Source organism: Trachypithecus francoisi, unplaced genomic scaffold, assembly GCF_009764315.1.
Source record: "Trachypithecus francoisi isolate TF-2019V2 unplaced genomic scaffold, Tfra_2.0 Lachesis_group3, whole genome shotgun sequence".
Taxonomy (NCBI): Eukaryota; Metazoa; Chordata; class Mammalia; order Primates; family Cercopithecidae; genus Trachypithecus; species Trachypithecus francoisi.
This window is the reverse complement of record NW_022681468.1, coordinates 84,425,461-84,442,120: the sequence shown is the minus strand read 5'-3', so window position 1 is coordinate 84,442,120 and position 16,660 is coordinate 84,425,461. Positions and strand designations below refer to the sequence as shown.

Sequence of the window (16,660 nt, the reverse complement as noted above, 5' to 3'; positions counted from 1 at the left end):
TTAACTGATGACGTTCCACTGTTGTGATTTGTTCCTGCCCCACCCTAACTGATGGATTGAACTTGTGACATTCCTTCTCTTGGACAATGAGTCTCAGGAGCTCCCCACCAGAGCACCTTGTGACCCCCGCCCCTGCCAGCAAGAGAACCCTCTTTAATTGTAATTTTCCACTACCTACCCAAATCCTATAAAACTGCCTCACCCCTATCTCCTTTGCTGACTCCTTTTTAGGACTCAGTCTGCCTGCACCCAGGTGATTAAAAAGCTTTATTGCTCACACAAAACCTGTTTGGCGGTCTCTTCACAGATGCGTGTAACACTAGACTTTTATTTTGCACATCTGATCTTACTTTTAATTTTACCAAAGTAGGTATCTCCACATCCTACCACATCCTCCTCTCAACCTGATGCTCACTGCAACAAGACTATTTGAAACTCAGCCAAAAGAGTTGATTTAACTATTTTTGCTTAAAGAATGTCTCCACTGTTTTTATACAAAGATACTAAGGGACTCCAAAATCTGCTAGATTCATTGTGTGATCTTTTTCTCTGTAAATTCCTCCTCTCTTTTGCAGTCCTCATTTTTCATTGAGGCCAGGATTAATGTAATATACTACAGAGGGCAACGTAGTACAGATTAGGGAAGAAAGAAACGTTCACTGGAAGTTTTTGACAGGTCTCCACACAAGGAAAGCCCAGGTTTGCTTCTTGTGGGGAGTCTGTATCCTCGGTCCTGAATCTGGCCTCCAGAGGGTGATGTTGACAAGGGACAGATGGCTGTTTCCAATGATGATCAACACTTTCTGCTCAGCCCCTTCTTCCTGCAGCTGGCTTACTGAAGCACTGTCACTGGAGTTCTTTGAAGATGGGAAAAATGGGGAGATTCAAAGATTGAAAAGCACTCAAGGTAAGAAAGTGGCTGGAACCCAGGTCTTGAGAATAGCGAGTGTGAGGAAGGTTGGGCTAGGCAAGTCTCCTGTTTTGGTAAAAATACAAGACCTTCCGTTTCTCCTCAAGTACCTTTCAGGGGACCCACTGGTTAAAGACATCAAAGGCTTTGAGACTGAATTTATGAAGAGTAGATTCTTCTTTAACCTGAGGAAACCCTCTGGGCAGTGGAGTGACATGGCTGAGTACTTCTCTGCCGTGAATGCCACAGTGTATGGGACCGCAAAGGGAGCTGAACACAAACTTCGTAAGGTGCTAGGGGGAATAACTACCTCTGAAAGATTTTGGATTCTGACACAGTAGAAACTGTGATGTTAGTTTTTTTTTTAAATGTATTTTTAATTTTTATGGATACATAGTAGGTGAATATGTTTATGGAGTACATGAGATATTTTGATACAGGCATTCAATGCATAGCAATGACATCACGTAAAATGGGGTATCCATCCCCTGAAACATTTATCCTTTGTGTTACAAACAACCCAATCATACTCTTTTAGTTATTTAAAAATGTACAATTAATTATTATTGTCTGTAGTTACCCTGTTGTACTATCAAATGCTAGGTCTTATTCATTCTTTCTTTTTTTTTCTACCCATTAAACATCCCTCCTCTCCCCCACCCACCCACTATCCTTCCCAGCCTCTAGAAACCATCCATATGTTCTACTCTCTATCTCCATGAGTTCGATTGTTTTGATTTTTAAATCCCACAGATAAGTGAGAATATGCAATGTTTGTCTTTCTTGCCTGGCTTATTTCACTTAGTGTAATGACCTCCAGTTCCATCCATGTTGTTGCTGCGAACCCAAAAGTATGTGAGATGGTTCTCAATCCATTTAGAAAGTTTATTTCCCAAGGTTAAGGATGCATCTGTGACACAGCCTCAGGAGGTCCTGATAACATGTGCCCAAGGTGGTTGTAGTACAGCTTACTTATATACAGTTTAGGGAAACATGATACATCCATCAACACATGTAAGATTTACAGTGGTTTGATCTGGAATGGCAGTACAGCTTGAAGGGGAGTTTCCAGATCACAGGTAGATTAAAAAATTTTCTGATTGGCAATTCTTTATTATCAGTAGAAAGCAATGTCTGGGCTATAATTAGGGGTTGTGGAGACCAAAGTTTTATCACACAGATGCAGCCTCCATGGAGCAGGCTTCAGAGAGAATAGATTGTAAATGTTCTTATCAGACTGAAAGTATGTGTTGCTGTTAATGCCAGTAAGCTTTTCTTCAATTCCAAAGGGGAAATTCAAAAGGGAGGGGAATATAATGAGGTATGTCCAATCACTCCTTCCCATCGTGGCCCAAACTATTTTTTCAGGTTAGCTTTGGAATGCCCTTGGCTGAGAGAAGGGGTCCATTCAGATGGTTGGAGGTCTGAGAATTTTGTTTTGGTTTATATTACAAATGACAGGATCTCATTGTTTTTTGAAATAATGATGTTCTTATCCCACAGTATGGAGATGCTTAGGGACTTGCTGGGTGAGTGTGAAGCTGCTATATTTTAAATGGTTGAATATGGAAATTGTGACATGGCACAGAGTTTTGCTTTTCATTCACCATTTTATCTTACAATATCCAGAACAACAGGTGAACTTCCTTTTGTAAGCATATCTTCTTCTTGCATAGTTACTGCTCTCTCAACGTGGTAATTTTAAAGTAGTTTCCCTGGAGTCAGCACTCTGTGCTGATTATTTTCTCTCCTTTTTAAATGCTTCATTTAAGAAGAAGTAGATTTATTAGGATGCTGAATGGCTTAGAACAATGGCGTGCTCATGTAGAGTCTAGTAACCTTGTCAGGAAAACTGAAGAAAGGAGAGTGAATAACTCAAATTCTTTAGTAGTTTTTACAGAACTTTTTTTTTTTTTTTTTGAGACAGAGTTTTGCTCTTATTGCCCAGGCAGGAGTGCTGCAATCTTGGCTTACCACACCTCTGCCTCTCAGGTTCAAGTGATTCTCCTGCCTCAGCCTCCCAAGTAACTGGGATTACAGGCGTGTGTAACCACGCTTGGCTAATTTTTTGTAGTATTAGTAAAGAAGAGGTTTCTCCATGTTGGTCATGCTGGTCTCGAACTCCTGACCTCAGGTGATCCACCCACCTCGGCCTCCCAAAGTGCTGGAATTATAGGTGCAAGCCACCGTGCCTGGCCCTAAAGAGCTATTAAGGAGGAACAAAATGCTAGGTCTGCTTGGCAAGTCCCATTTATTTTTTGTTTTTCCCACTTATAAAGACCAATTCTTATTCTTTTCATATCTTAAATTCTGCAAATCAACTTTATAAATCTTCAAAATTGGTGAAATAGTAACTTTTGCCAATTCTTCCAAATGATGTTATTTTAGTTTTTACTCTTATTCCAGTTTCATATGATTTTACAGTTGGAATATTAGAAATGAATTCTTATCTGTTTAACATTGTGATAATTAAGTACATGCAAAATTTAGCAATGTTTGGCCCCTGAAGATATTCTAATTAAGTATAGTAATGGGAATAAAAAGGTCGAAGGGCATGTGATAGATGTATGACTTCCCCTGGCTAGGAAGAAAAAAATATACAAACACTTTTTAGCCTTCTTACTTGAAGCTTTCAAGGTTAATAATGACTTGAAGAAAGGTAAAGAGAAAGAGGAGGAGGAGGGTTGGGCTTTTTTATTGTCTACTTCCTGATGCTGTCATGAGTAAGAAGAATAGGAATCCGAAGATAAAGATAATAATAGTGGATTGTTTCCAATGATTTACCTAAGACAAAGGGGACACCAGTAGGGATCAGCATTATTTTTCAGGTCATAGTGATATGGCTATTTGTGGCATATACATTTGGAAGATTTCTGGAAATGAAGTAAGATATATAAAATTATTGATAAGAAATATATACTTATTTAAAGGCTTGTTCAGATTATATTCTCTACTATCCCCGAGAGACTGATGACCTTTATAAGACTTAAAAACACAACTCAGTCCTGTGTTCCAGAATGACTGCAAGTGGGTACTTTATACACTGCATATGAGAAGGAGAAATGGCAATTTCTTTCAATTCCAAACTGAAGTTCAGTACCGAGGAAATATAACTGCTGGCACCAAGAACCTCAAGCACCTGGAAATGCATTTTCTGCTCTCACACCAACAACCCTGTTTGAGATGTCAGAGTAGTTTTATTTATATGATTGTTTTATAAAGGTAAAGAACGTTATATAATATATATATTAAGGAGAAGGTAGAAATATTTAATTTCTAACACAATTATATTTGCCATATGAGCAGACTGTACCATTTTAAAACAATATTATATTATTTCTATCTCTTGATATCAATAAATACAGTTACACATAAATACCAAGTTTCAAATTTTAAAAAATAAATAAAACATTACAAATAAAATTGCCATCTCTTTTATTTTCCTCCTCAGTTTTAATGCCTTCATCCCTCTCTCAAACCTATTATGAACTTTTTTCTCTACTCCATGTTTTTATATTTCTAAACATAGATATTTTTAAGCAATGTGTGGTGCTGTGTTTTGTGTATTTAAAATTTACATGAATGCAATCCAATTGTATGTGTAATTATGAAACTTGATTTCTTCCCTAAAATATTTTTGAGATATAGAAAAATTTATATATGTAGATATATTTCATTGCTCTTATTTGATATATAGTGTTCCATTTTATGAATATATTATATGTGCCTTTTGATGCACATTGGATTGTGCAAGGCCATCAGCAGTGATAGTCTTAGACTCAGTTACACAATCAAGTTTACAAAGCTCAATAGGCCACATAGGTACTGGTTTCCCTCACACCCTAAGTATTCTCAAGAGGAGTCCTTTCAGGTGTCTATACGGTTCACAGATTATTCTTTTTGCAATGCCTCCCTCCCCTTCTCCCACATCAAGTGCTAAAGTGTGAGGGAATAAGACCCAACAGGCCATCCGGACTTAGAAACCCCATATCCCAAATAGAAACCAGTATCTCCTGTAACAGTTATAAAAGTCACTGCTCCAAAACTATGACATCTTAAAAAGTATTCACAGTCCATTTACAGTCCAGATGCAGTTTATCAATCAGGATCATTTTTACCGTAACAATCTTACTTGGTAATACAGCTGACATTCTACTTTTATTGGATTTCCAGAGAAACAGAGATTAGTAAGTTAATCTAATTTTTTCATGTAGAAGGAGAAAGAATTTTGTTAATCCTTTATTCAATGAATGTTTCTAATCTTTTATTATAAAAATTCTACAAGGAATACAATTATGTTTCCTTATATATAGATACAGAATGTTTTATCTTATATACCCTGAAGTGGCATTTGCTGGGTTATATGATTCACATCTTAAAAAATTTACTTGCAATTGCCAAATTGCTCTTGAAATACTCTTAGCAATTTTTCCCCTCATTAGCAGCATAGAAGAACTCCTGTCTCTTTACACCCTTGTAAACACTTGTTATTTCTTATATAACACCCCACCCTCTCTATCTGTGTTTCCTGCATTTCTCAAATAAACTACTTACAGTCATTTTTCAAGATTTGCTTCTGGAAGAACCCAATGTAAGACATTTGGTACAGAAGTGGTCATACAGAGCAAATACATAAATGAGATTTTGGAATTAAATTATTCATGGCCAGAAGGGAACAAGGATCCCATTATTAGCAGTAGGTGCAGCGGTGATAAGTAGTGAAAGATCACAGCATCATAATTATTAATTGTGGTGAATTGGCATGGGGTTCATGTGTAAGCTGTTGCAGTAACTTATGCGATATACTTAGGGTTTGAGAAGTACTGTGATAGTGGTAATTTTATGTGCTGTGGAGCTGGTTATTTATTGTCAGGTGCCATCAGGGAAGAACAATAACAAAATGGAAGCAGCCGAGACCACTGTGTCTTTCACCATCTCTAATCAGTGGTGATCTTTGGAAGATAATGGCTGCTGCTTCCTATCTGCCTTTCAAATCTTGTGCAAATGCCCTTTTGTATTCAGAATTACAAAAAGAAGGGGATTCTGGGCACTGTTTTTTCCAGTGCAGCCACATCAACAATAGAATAATCCAATATAGAAAGCCAAGAGCCAAGTTCAATGATGGCTGCTTAGTTCACCGGTGTGCTCTATTGCATATTGTCAACTGGGCGTCTTCCTCGTCCCTTTAATATACTCCTTTGCTTTGCTAGGGAAGAAACCCAAACTACAATTCACACAAGCCCTTTCATTCATTTAGTTTTAATTCTACAAACAAGAGGCATTTGGGAATAATATCGGGCAAGCAGAAAAGAAAGAGAAACCATTATTCTTCTGTAGGGGCTGTGTGCAGGCAGCCCAGATTACCAGCTGTGAGGACTTTGGTTGACTTCTGGGTTTCTTCCTAAGAATCACTCATTTTGGTGTCACAGGCAGCTGGATGATGCATCACACCTCAAAATTTCATGTAATCAGTCTTTCTCATCTTTGCTTCATTAGCCCTTCCAATGGTTGGATGTCTAATTTTGTGTATTAAATCTTACTTTTTAAAAGAATTTTAAAAATAACTTTTATTTTAGAAAGTTAATATGTGCGTCATAGAAAGCTGAAAAACACAAGAAGAACAAAGTCATTCACCATCACAAGCACTTTATAGTTTGATATGTCCTTCTGGGTCCTGTGTGTGTATATAGACAACATCCAATTTTATGTGTGATTGAAATCATACAGTATATATGATGCTTTTTCACACACCATGAATATTTACCAATTCAAAATCCCAAAGCTATATGAGCATTTTGATAACAAAGAATATACCACATCAACTCAATTTGTTAGAAAAAAAAGTAATCTTGCCTTTCTTGGGGACAAAAATTTCATAGAAGACAAAAATGGAAACAGGCCTCTAGGTAAAAGTACTGTCAGAGTTACAATTAAAATACCACATTCCCTTTAAAGGTCAATTTAAAAAGAGATGTAAAGCAACAGAGTACACTAAGTATAAGGTTTCTAAGAGAATTCATTTTCAGATTTGTACTATTAAAATATTAGCAAGAACGTATGTTTTCATTGCATTACTTAGTGTATTCCTATGGTACAGCCCAAAGAGATGCACATACATCAATAGCTATTATCAAAATGTAAATATAAACACATCTGCATACACCTCTCCCTTTATACTTCCTTCTGCCCTTCAGCTGCCAATCTACTGAACACATCCTGGTATATATACTGCTCAGAGGTGGTTTAACAACAATTCCATGTCCAAGGTGCATCTTTTCTATCAAGTATAAAAAATATATTTACAAAGTGGCTAATCCACCAGCTCTACTTTTTCTCATATGTTGTCACCTCAGGGCCTCTATAAAGCTTAGATGTTGCAAAATAAAGATTGAACTTTATCCACAATAAGCACAGGCAAGTTACAAAAATGCACATATAAACCTATGGTTATAATCTAAAAAAGTCACCTAGATATGGAAATACTAGCAAAGAGCCCTTCCCTCCATCCTTCCTCTTCTTTCTCTTCCTCTTCTTTCACCATTCTAGTGACTAAGTACCAGATTACATCCAGCTCCAAGAGATGGATTAACAAAGGTCACTGCCAGTAGATAGGCCTTCTTAAAAATCAACAAAAGGACATTTATAAAGGGATTATTTTACCACCTCTACGTTTAACATACTTTGGGCGTTAGGACTTGTTTATCTTTTAATATACAGCAATATTAACAAAAACACATACAGAAAAATGGTTAGACGATCTGAACTAATCCAACTCACAGGCACAAAACTTCTCTCTGCATACTTCCTCTTCCCCCATCTCCAACCATACAATGAAGTCAACATACTCTCCAAGACATCAAGTTTAACAATTCCATTCCCCAAATGCAACTACTCCTGTGAAATCACAAAAAATACTCAAATAGTGTTACTTTAGCCTTCTTAATGTACATACTTTAACATATGTTATGTACACTTTGAAATATCCAGAAAGACTATATGTTCAAATAAGAACTTAAGTTTTCCATTATACACAGAGTAACACTGAATTAACTTCTAATACTATAATGTGATAGAGTTAGTTTACTAACTCTACACCTTTGTCATACACTGGTGACCTCTTTAGCATCTAGAAAGACTAGCTATTAATTAGGATTAATGTGTTCTTTATATACACTACATACACAGATAAGGAAAACAAAATGCACAGAAGTAAGAGACAATGGCTAAGCTTGCCTCATTGTAAGTACATCACCACAGAGCTCTTTACACTTCCTTCTCCTCCCAGGAGCCAGCACACAAACATAATGTGCTCCAGCTCCCAATCAACATTTCATATGAAATTTAAGAAACAGATATTTTTAAATGTGTTATTTTCTACTCCCTTTATACTTCCTTCTGCCCTTCAGCTGCCAATCTACTTTTAACGTCTATGAAGCACTTTAGAACATCAAGAAAGGCAAGATAGGCCGGGCATGGTGGCTCATGCCTGTAATCCCAGCACTTTGGGAGGCCGAGGTGGGTGGATCACCTGAGGTCAGGAGTTCAAGACTAGCCTGGCCAACATGGCGAAACGCCATCTCTACTAAAAATACAAAACAATTAGCTGGGCATGGTGGTGAGTGCCTGTAATTCCAGCTACTTGGGAGGCTGAGGCAGGAGAATCGCTTGAACCTGGGAGGCAGAGGTCGCAGTGAGCTGAAATCGTGCCATTGCACTCTAGCCTGGGCTACAAGAGTGAGACTCTGTCTCAAAACAAAACCCCCCCAAAAAACCACACCAAAAAACAAAAAAAACTAGATATATACAGAACAGAGGTCTCAGAAATAACGCCACACATCTACAACCATCTGATCTTTGACAAACCAGACAAAAACAAGCAATGGGGAAAGGATTCCCTATTTAATAAACGGTGTTGGGAAAACTGCCTGGCCATATGCAGAAAACTGAAACTGAACCCCTTCCTTACACCTTATACAAAAATTAACTCAAGATGAATTAAAGACTTAAATGTAAGACCTAAAACCATAAAAACTCTAGAAGAAAACCTAGGCAATACCATTCAGGACGTAGGCATGGACAAAGACTTCACGACCAAAACACCAAAAGTAATGGCAACAAAAGCCAAAATTGACAAATGAGATCTAATTAAACTAAAGAGCTTCTGCACAGCAAAAGAAACTATCATCAGAGTGAACAGGCAATCTACAGAGTGGGAGAAAATCTTTGCAATCTACCTGTCTGACAAAGGGCTAATATCCAGAATCTACAAAGAACTTAAACAAATTTACAAGAAAAAAACAAACAACCCCCATGAAAAAGTGGGCGAAGGGTATGAATAGACATTTCTCCAAAGAAGACATTTATGCCGCCAACAAACATGAAAAAAAATCTCATCATCACTGGTCATTAGAGAAATGCAAATCAAAACCACGAGATAACATCTCACACCAGTTAGAATGGTGATCATTAAAAAGTCAGGAAACAACAGATGCTGGAGAGGATGTGGAGAAATAGGAACACTTATACACTGTTGGTGGGAGTGTAAATTAGTTCAACTATTGTGGAAGATGGTGTGGCGATTCCTCAGGGATCTAGAACCAGTAATACCATTTGATCCAGCAATACCCAAAGGATTAGAAATCATTCTGCTATAAAGACACATGCACACGTATGTTTATTGCAACACTGTTCACAATAGCAAAGACTTGGAACCAACCAAAATGCCCATCAATGACAGACTGGATAAAGAAAATGTGGCACATATGCACCATGGAATACCATGCATCCATAAAAAAAGGACGAGTTCATGTCTTTTGCAGGGACATGGATGAAGCTGGAAACCATCATTCTCAGCAAACTAACACAGGAACAGAAAACCAAACACCACATGTTCTCACTCATAAGTAGGAGTTGAACAATGAGAACACATGGACACAGGGAAGGGAATATCATACATCGGGACCTGTCAGCGGGAGGGGGTCTAGGGGAGGGATAGCATTAGGAGAAATACCTAATGTGGATGATGGGTTGATGGATGCAGCAAACCACCATGGCACATGTATACCTATGTAACAAACCTGCACATTCTGCACATGTACCCCAGAACTTAAAGTAATAAATAAATAAATAAAATAAAAAGAAAGACAAGATATTTCAAAAAATTTCTTAGCATTGTCAACAATATATACAGTAGTGAGGAATAAAATGCACACCTAAAACAGTGGTTATAATGTGAAAATGTCTCCTAAGCATGAACAGTCTGGAATAGAACCTTCTCTTCATTCTCACTGCCTTCTGCTCCATGGCCTCTAATCCACTGAATGAACGTGGTGGTGTGTTGCTCCTGGGGTCACTTCTAGAGCTGGTCTAACAAATTTCGTTTCAAAAAGTCGTTTCCAGAAGGCGTTTGCTTTCTACAATTTTTTAAAAGAACAAATGGGCATTTACAAGACATGTGATTTTATTTATTTATTTATTTATTTTTTTGAGATGGAGTTTCACTCTTGTTGCCCAGGCTGAAGTGCAATGGTGCGATCTCGGCTCACAGCAACCTCCGCCTCCTGGGTTCAAGTGATTCTCCTGCCTCAGCCTCCCAAGTAGCTGGGATTACAAGCATGTGCCATCATACCCGGTTAATTTTGTATTTTCAGTAAAGATGGGGTTTCCACATGTTGATCAGGCTGGTCTTGGACTCTGGACCTCTGGTGATCTACCCGCCTCGGCCTCCCAAAGTGCTGGGATTACAGGTGTGAGCCACTGCGCTTGGCTGACGTGTGATTTTTCTAACTATATTATATGTCAGCAACCTCTTTAAATCTAGAATGGCTAGGTGGAGCGAAAATTTTCTTTTAAAAGGTTGAGGGAAAAGTTGAGAGTAGCTTTTTCATATTATTTACCTGGGCCTTCTGTAAAGGCCAGTAAATCCTCCCAAATGGTGGTAGGCATTTCCAACCCACCAAATGTGGCATGCGATTTCTCTCTTTGGATATCAAGATCTGGTTGAACAAAGAGCAACCACCCAACGGCCTGCTAACCACTCCACCTATCCTTGTGGGGGCTCTGCTTACCTTCCAGGCCCTTTTAGGCCTTTGTCCATCATTTCTGGTGGTTTTGGGAGAAGGTAAAGTCTTGTCTAACTGGGACAAAGTGGCCAGCCCGGGACCTGCATCTGTGCAACTCCATGGCATAATGAAGTTCCTGAGCTTGTGTCTCTAGGCCCGCCTTCTTGGGTTCTCTACATTACTGCAGCCCTCAGCGCCTTCTGGCGGCTGCCATTCTTCTCCCTCTGCCACATCCATTTCCTCCCAAAGACACGGTGTCCTCCGCAGCTTGGTGAGGGCTTCGCCAAGGCTCAGGAGGATTTCTAGATGTTCTAAAGTGCTTTATAGCCCAGCGAGGTCTGGGTTCAGAGAGGCAGGGCCCCAGCTCATCCTCCTCGCCGTGCGCTGCTTCACACCACATTGTCTGCCTGAACTCTAAATGTCTTTCTACTGACCATTTTTGGATTGTTTTATGAGGAGATCGAAGACCACCTGGTGGCCATCAAGCAGATCATCCAGAGGCAAAACTCCTTATCTGAGGAATTCAGAAGTAGTTGTTAATCGACGTCCCTATTATCAAAAGCAGGTGTGTAGTACCAGGCTCCTTTCCCAAAAATGTGTAAGTAGCCAGAATTTCTATACATCTCTGGAATGTGTGTATATTGAAACTTATTGCGCAGCCCTTGCTTACATCAAGGCACCAAAATGTCTACAAATGTAATAATTTATCCTGACCTAGGGTGCTAATGTGGTCCAAATTACCCTTAAGCTCCTGCTTTAAGGTTCATAAACGCCCCTAAGGAAAAATCCATTATGGCTTGCTCATTCCGCTCTTGCTGAAGTGCCCTGCTGCACTCCTCTGCAGCTTTGTTTCTAATAAAGCTTTCCTTTTCAAACCCACACTGCTGTGGGTAAATTCTTCTTATTACCGTGAGCCAATCACTTTCTGTTGCCATGGCGCTGACACCTAGCTCAGCATTTCTGTTTGCCAGACTGACTCTTGACTGATGACACATCTGTGTAAATTCAAGTCCTTGAAGCAGAGCTTCTGAGGCTTGAAGTCAGACCATTTGAATAAATCTATTATCAGTTGGGAATTTGCTTAAGCATTTTTTTCATTGATTACACAGTTCTACTGTATTTCACTCAAATCTACTGCTACGGTTCCTCTATGACATTCATCTCCTTATGAAATCATGGTGATATAGCTTGGACCTGTGTCCCCACCCAAATCTTGTGTTCAATTGTAATCCCCAGTGTTGGAGGTGGGGCCTGGCGGGAGGTGGTTGGACCACTGGGGTGGATCTTTCATGAATAGTTTAGCACCATTCCCTTGCTTCTGTTCTTGAAATAGTGAGTGAGTTCTTGTGAGATCTGGTTGTTTAAAAGTGTGTGGCACCTTCCGGCACTCTCTCTCACTCCTGTTTTTGCCATGTAAGATACCATGCTTCAGCTTTGCCTTTCACCATGATTGGAAGCTTCCCAAGGGTCCCAGAAGCAGAAGCCTCTATGCCTCTTGTACAGTCTGCAGAACCGTGAGCCAGTTAAATCTCTTTTCTTTTTTTTTTTTTTTTTTGAGACTGAGTCTCACTCTGCCGCCCAGGCTGGAGTGCAGTGGCTGGATCTCAGCTCACTGCAAGCTCCGCCTCCCAGGTTTACGCCATTCTCCTGCCTCAGCCTCCTGAGTAGCTGGGACTACAGGCGCCTGCCACCTCGCCCGGCCAGTTTTTTGTATTTTTTAGTAGAGACGGGGTGTCACCATGTTAGCCAGGATGGTCTTGATCTCCTGACCTCGTGATCTGCCCGTCTCGGCCTCCCAAAGTAAATCTCTTTTCTTTATAAATTACCCAGTCTCAGGTATCTCTTTACAGCAATGCAACAATAGACTAATACACCAGGTGTGGAAAATAGATTCCCTCAAAAGAATGGAGGGTGGTTACAATACTAAGGACAAGATTTCCTTGGAAAAAGTAAAGAAATTTAGGGACAGTGAAACTGCTCACTACATATTTCTGATTAGACTTCAGGTAGAGTCAGTTAGATGAATGGGCCAAAAGAACCAGGAAAAGGAGGAAGATGCAGCTTGATCACAGAGATCTGGCACAAGGTAAGAGGGCAAAGGCAGAGAGTCTTTGTATAGACCCAAATAATACCCAGATCTAAATTTGCTTCCCAAGTTTAGAGTTTGTTAATATTGACACCTTGCTGCAGGGCCATGTAGCTGCTGTCTCTGAATTTAGGGAGAGTGAATGTTCCAGGAAGCATAATGGAAGGCTTCCAGGTTCAAAGATAAATGTTAGTGGACTGACAGAAAAACGACATCCTTCTTACCAAGTTTGTCCTGGGAACATCCAGAGATATTTTTATTATAAGTTGACTACACAAGAACAGTGAGAGTAAACAGCATCTGTTTTAGCTACTGTGACTTCAGTACTACCGTGAAAGAAAAATCTGTGAATATTGGAGTTTCTTCCTCATGCTAATCCCAAAAGTGCTTCACTGATACCTTGTCTGTCTGCTTAGGTCAGTGTTCTCAAAGATTATTTTGTAAATGCGTATAACACTGGCTGTATCACAAACACCTGAGGAGATTTTTTAACTTTCAGGACCTTGATTCTGAACGTTTTGATTCTGTAAGTGAAGAGATCTCCAAATCTGTATTTTAAAGATGATCACCAACTAACTCTTACATGAAGAGAAGTGTCATCCTTGCTATACATCATTCTATACATAAGCAGATGTGTCTCTACCAATCCTGGAAGCTGAGATGGAGCTTATTCTTTGGTCTTTTGAGGCAAATCCAAATTACTTGAGCATCTTATCCTGTGATAAAAATAACTATTGGTCAATAGTATTGGTGGAGGGACATATGTAGAAGGTATATAATCAAGGCTAAATGTCCATTAAAAGTTTAATATCACAACATTTTGTCTCATGCACATAGGCCAGTCGCATTATCTGGGAATCATTTCTTCTCCTACAGGAGAAGAAAGTGATGCCGGATAATTTTATAGGGATTCAATGACTTTAATTACTATAGTTTTTCATTACTAAGAGTTATATGTTCTTTACTTTTTAATCAATATATATACAAGATAAAATTCAATTTTTTCTTTGAAAAGAATTTATTGTGTTTCTATAATTGATGCCTTAAATGTGAAGCAATATGATGTTTCAAGTAGTAGCAATTCCTCAACCAAAGACCATTCATTTATTCATGCATTTGTGTATTTAAGAAGTGTTTCCTAACCACCTGCTGAGTGTATGACATTGTACTAGGTATGGGAATACAGCAGTGAAAAAAAGCTTAAGTCTCTGTCATCTCAAATAATCTACTAATAATTAAACATGTGCTACTGACATTCTTCTGGTTTTACCCTAAAAACCTGCTTATATGATATTTTAGTGGATCATGGGGTGGGCAAAGATGGCTAAATAAGAAAAAGTAAAATGAATTATCCTCAGAAATGTCATAGTATGAAAAGAACTTGCAAGTCAGACAGTGTGCTGTAAAAAATGGGGTTATAAAAAAGACCAACTATTCTTCAGATATACAAAGAACTATCAGACAGCTAACAGGTGTCTTAGAAAAAAAAAAAAAGCCAGAAGTGAAGATACAGGATGGACTTTTGAGAGAACAGTCAACAATCTTTTGAGTTTGGGATCTTGCCCACAAGGGGGTGCACCTTCCTAACACATTCACATTTCCTGCTCACTCTCATCCCTTCAGTGTGACCTTAATCTTTCCTCACACTAAGAAGACAAGACCCAAGGACACCAGAGGGTCTAAAAATGAACTCTTTTCCAGGACCAGCGATTGCACTATTCTTAATGTTTGGTAAGTAAAATGGCACTTAAAACTTAGAATCTTTTGTTCCATTATGTTCATGTAATCTGTAACCACCGTTTTCTCTAAGGAGTACAGCTCAGATCATGTCTAAGGTAACTTGGTATAACTTTTTTTTTTTTTTCAGGGGAAATCAATGGAGATTCAGTGGTCCAGACAGAAGGTCAAGTGCTCCTTTCTGAAGGGGATTCCCTGATTGTGAACTGCTCCTATGAAAGCACACAGTACCCTTCCCTTTTCTGGTATGTCCAATATCCTGGAGAAGGTCCACAGCTCCTCCTGAAAGCCATGAAGGCCAATGACAAGGAAAGCAACAAAGGTTTTGAAGCCACATACCATAAAGAAACCACTTCTTTCCACTTGAAGAAGGACTCAGTTCAAGAGTCAGACTCAGCTGTGTACTTCTGTGCTCTGAGTGACACAGTAACAGGGACTGCAGGGGAAGCTGAGCACAAACTCTGAGCAGAATGAGGAACCTGGCTGCTGAGTGTTAGCCACTGTGATCCACTCTGGTTAGGGACCAGGAGCTACTCTACTATTGTTGATGCCCACCACTCACCCCAGGCACTCTTAGTGTGAAAGCCATCCAAATAAATGCTAAAACACGATAGAATAACTAAAAGTAAAAATGCCTCACACCAGATACTTTAACAGTGAGAAAGAAAACAGACTGTCACCAAAGTTCTTCAACCTTGTTTGAAATTTGTGATTTAAAAAGTATAAAACCTCAAGATAAATGAAATGGTCTAGCTGTTTATCCCTGTATAAAATGTAGCCTCCTGACCTTGTCTCAGGCCATCCAAAGAAATAGTAATGTTTACAGACACAGATGTGACAGATAAGGTTGCAAATGCTTAATATATACCTGAATGGGTATACATTCAGCTGGGGCAAGTTGGGGTGATTTCTTAGGAAAACTTCTGCCCAAGAAATAACACCTTCTTAAAGAGAAAAAGAATTATAAATGGAAGAAGTCAAATTTTCCTTGTTTGCAGATGATATGATTTTATATTTGGAAAAGCCTAAAGACCCCACAAAAAACCTTAGAACTAAAAATTCAGTAAAGTTGCAAGATACAGAATCAACATACAAAAATCAGTAGCATTTCTATATGTCAACAGTAAACAATCTGAAAAAGAAATAAAAAAGTAATCTTATTTATGATAGCCATGAATGAAATTAAATAACTAGGGATTAACTTAATCAAAGAAGTGAAGATCTCTATAATGGAAAGTAAAAAGCACTGATGAAAGAAATTGAAGACGACACCAAAAAATACTCCATGTTCATGGATTGTAAGTATTAATATTGATAAAATATCCATACTACCCCAAACAGTCTATAGATTCAGTACAATCTCTATCAAAATACCAATGACATTCTTCTCAGAAATAGAAAAAAAATCCTAAAATTTATATGGAACCACAAACAATGCAGAATAGCCAAAGTTATCATAAAAAAGAACAAAACTGGAAGAATAATATTACCTGACTTTAAATTGTACTACAGAGCTATGGTAATCAAAACAGCATGGTACTGGCATAAAATCAGATACATAGACCAATGGAACAGAATAGAGAACCCAGAAACAAATTCACACATCTACAGTGAGCTCATTTTTGACAAAGGTGCCAAGAACATACACTGGGGAAATGACAGTCTTTTCCACAAATGGTGCTGGAAAAACTGGATATCCATGTGCAGAAGGATGAAACTAGACCACTGTCTTTCACCATATACAAAAATAAAATCAAAATGGATTAAAGACTTAAATTTAATATCACAAACTCTGGAAATACTACAAGAAAACACTGGGGAAAATCTCCAGGACATTGGTTTGGGCAAAAATTTCTTGAGCAACAG

At 38.6% G+C, this 16,660-nt stretch overlaps 1 gene segment (V, D, J or C); it reads left to right on the top strand.

Moving 5' to 3' along the window:
* Nucleotides 1–448: 448 nt before the first annotated feature.
* LOC117070018 lies at nt 449–15,746 on the top strand. The segment is given in 3 exon segments: nt 449–907; nt 14,681–14,788; nt 14,925–15,746. Coding segments are annotated over 2 exon segments (381 nt in total).
* The last annotated feature ends 914 nt before the right edge of the window (nt 15,747–16,660 follow it).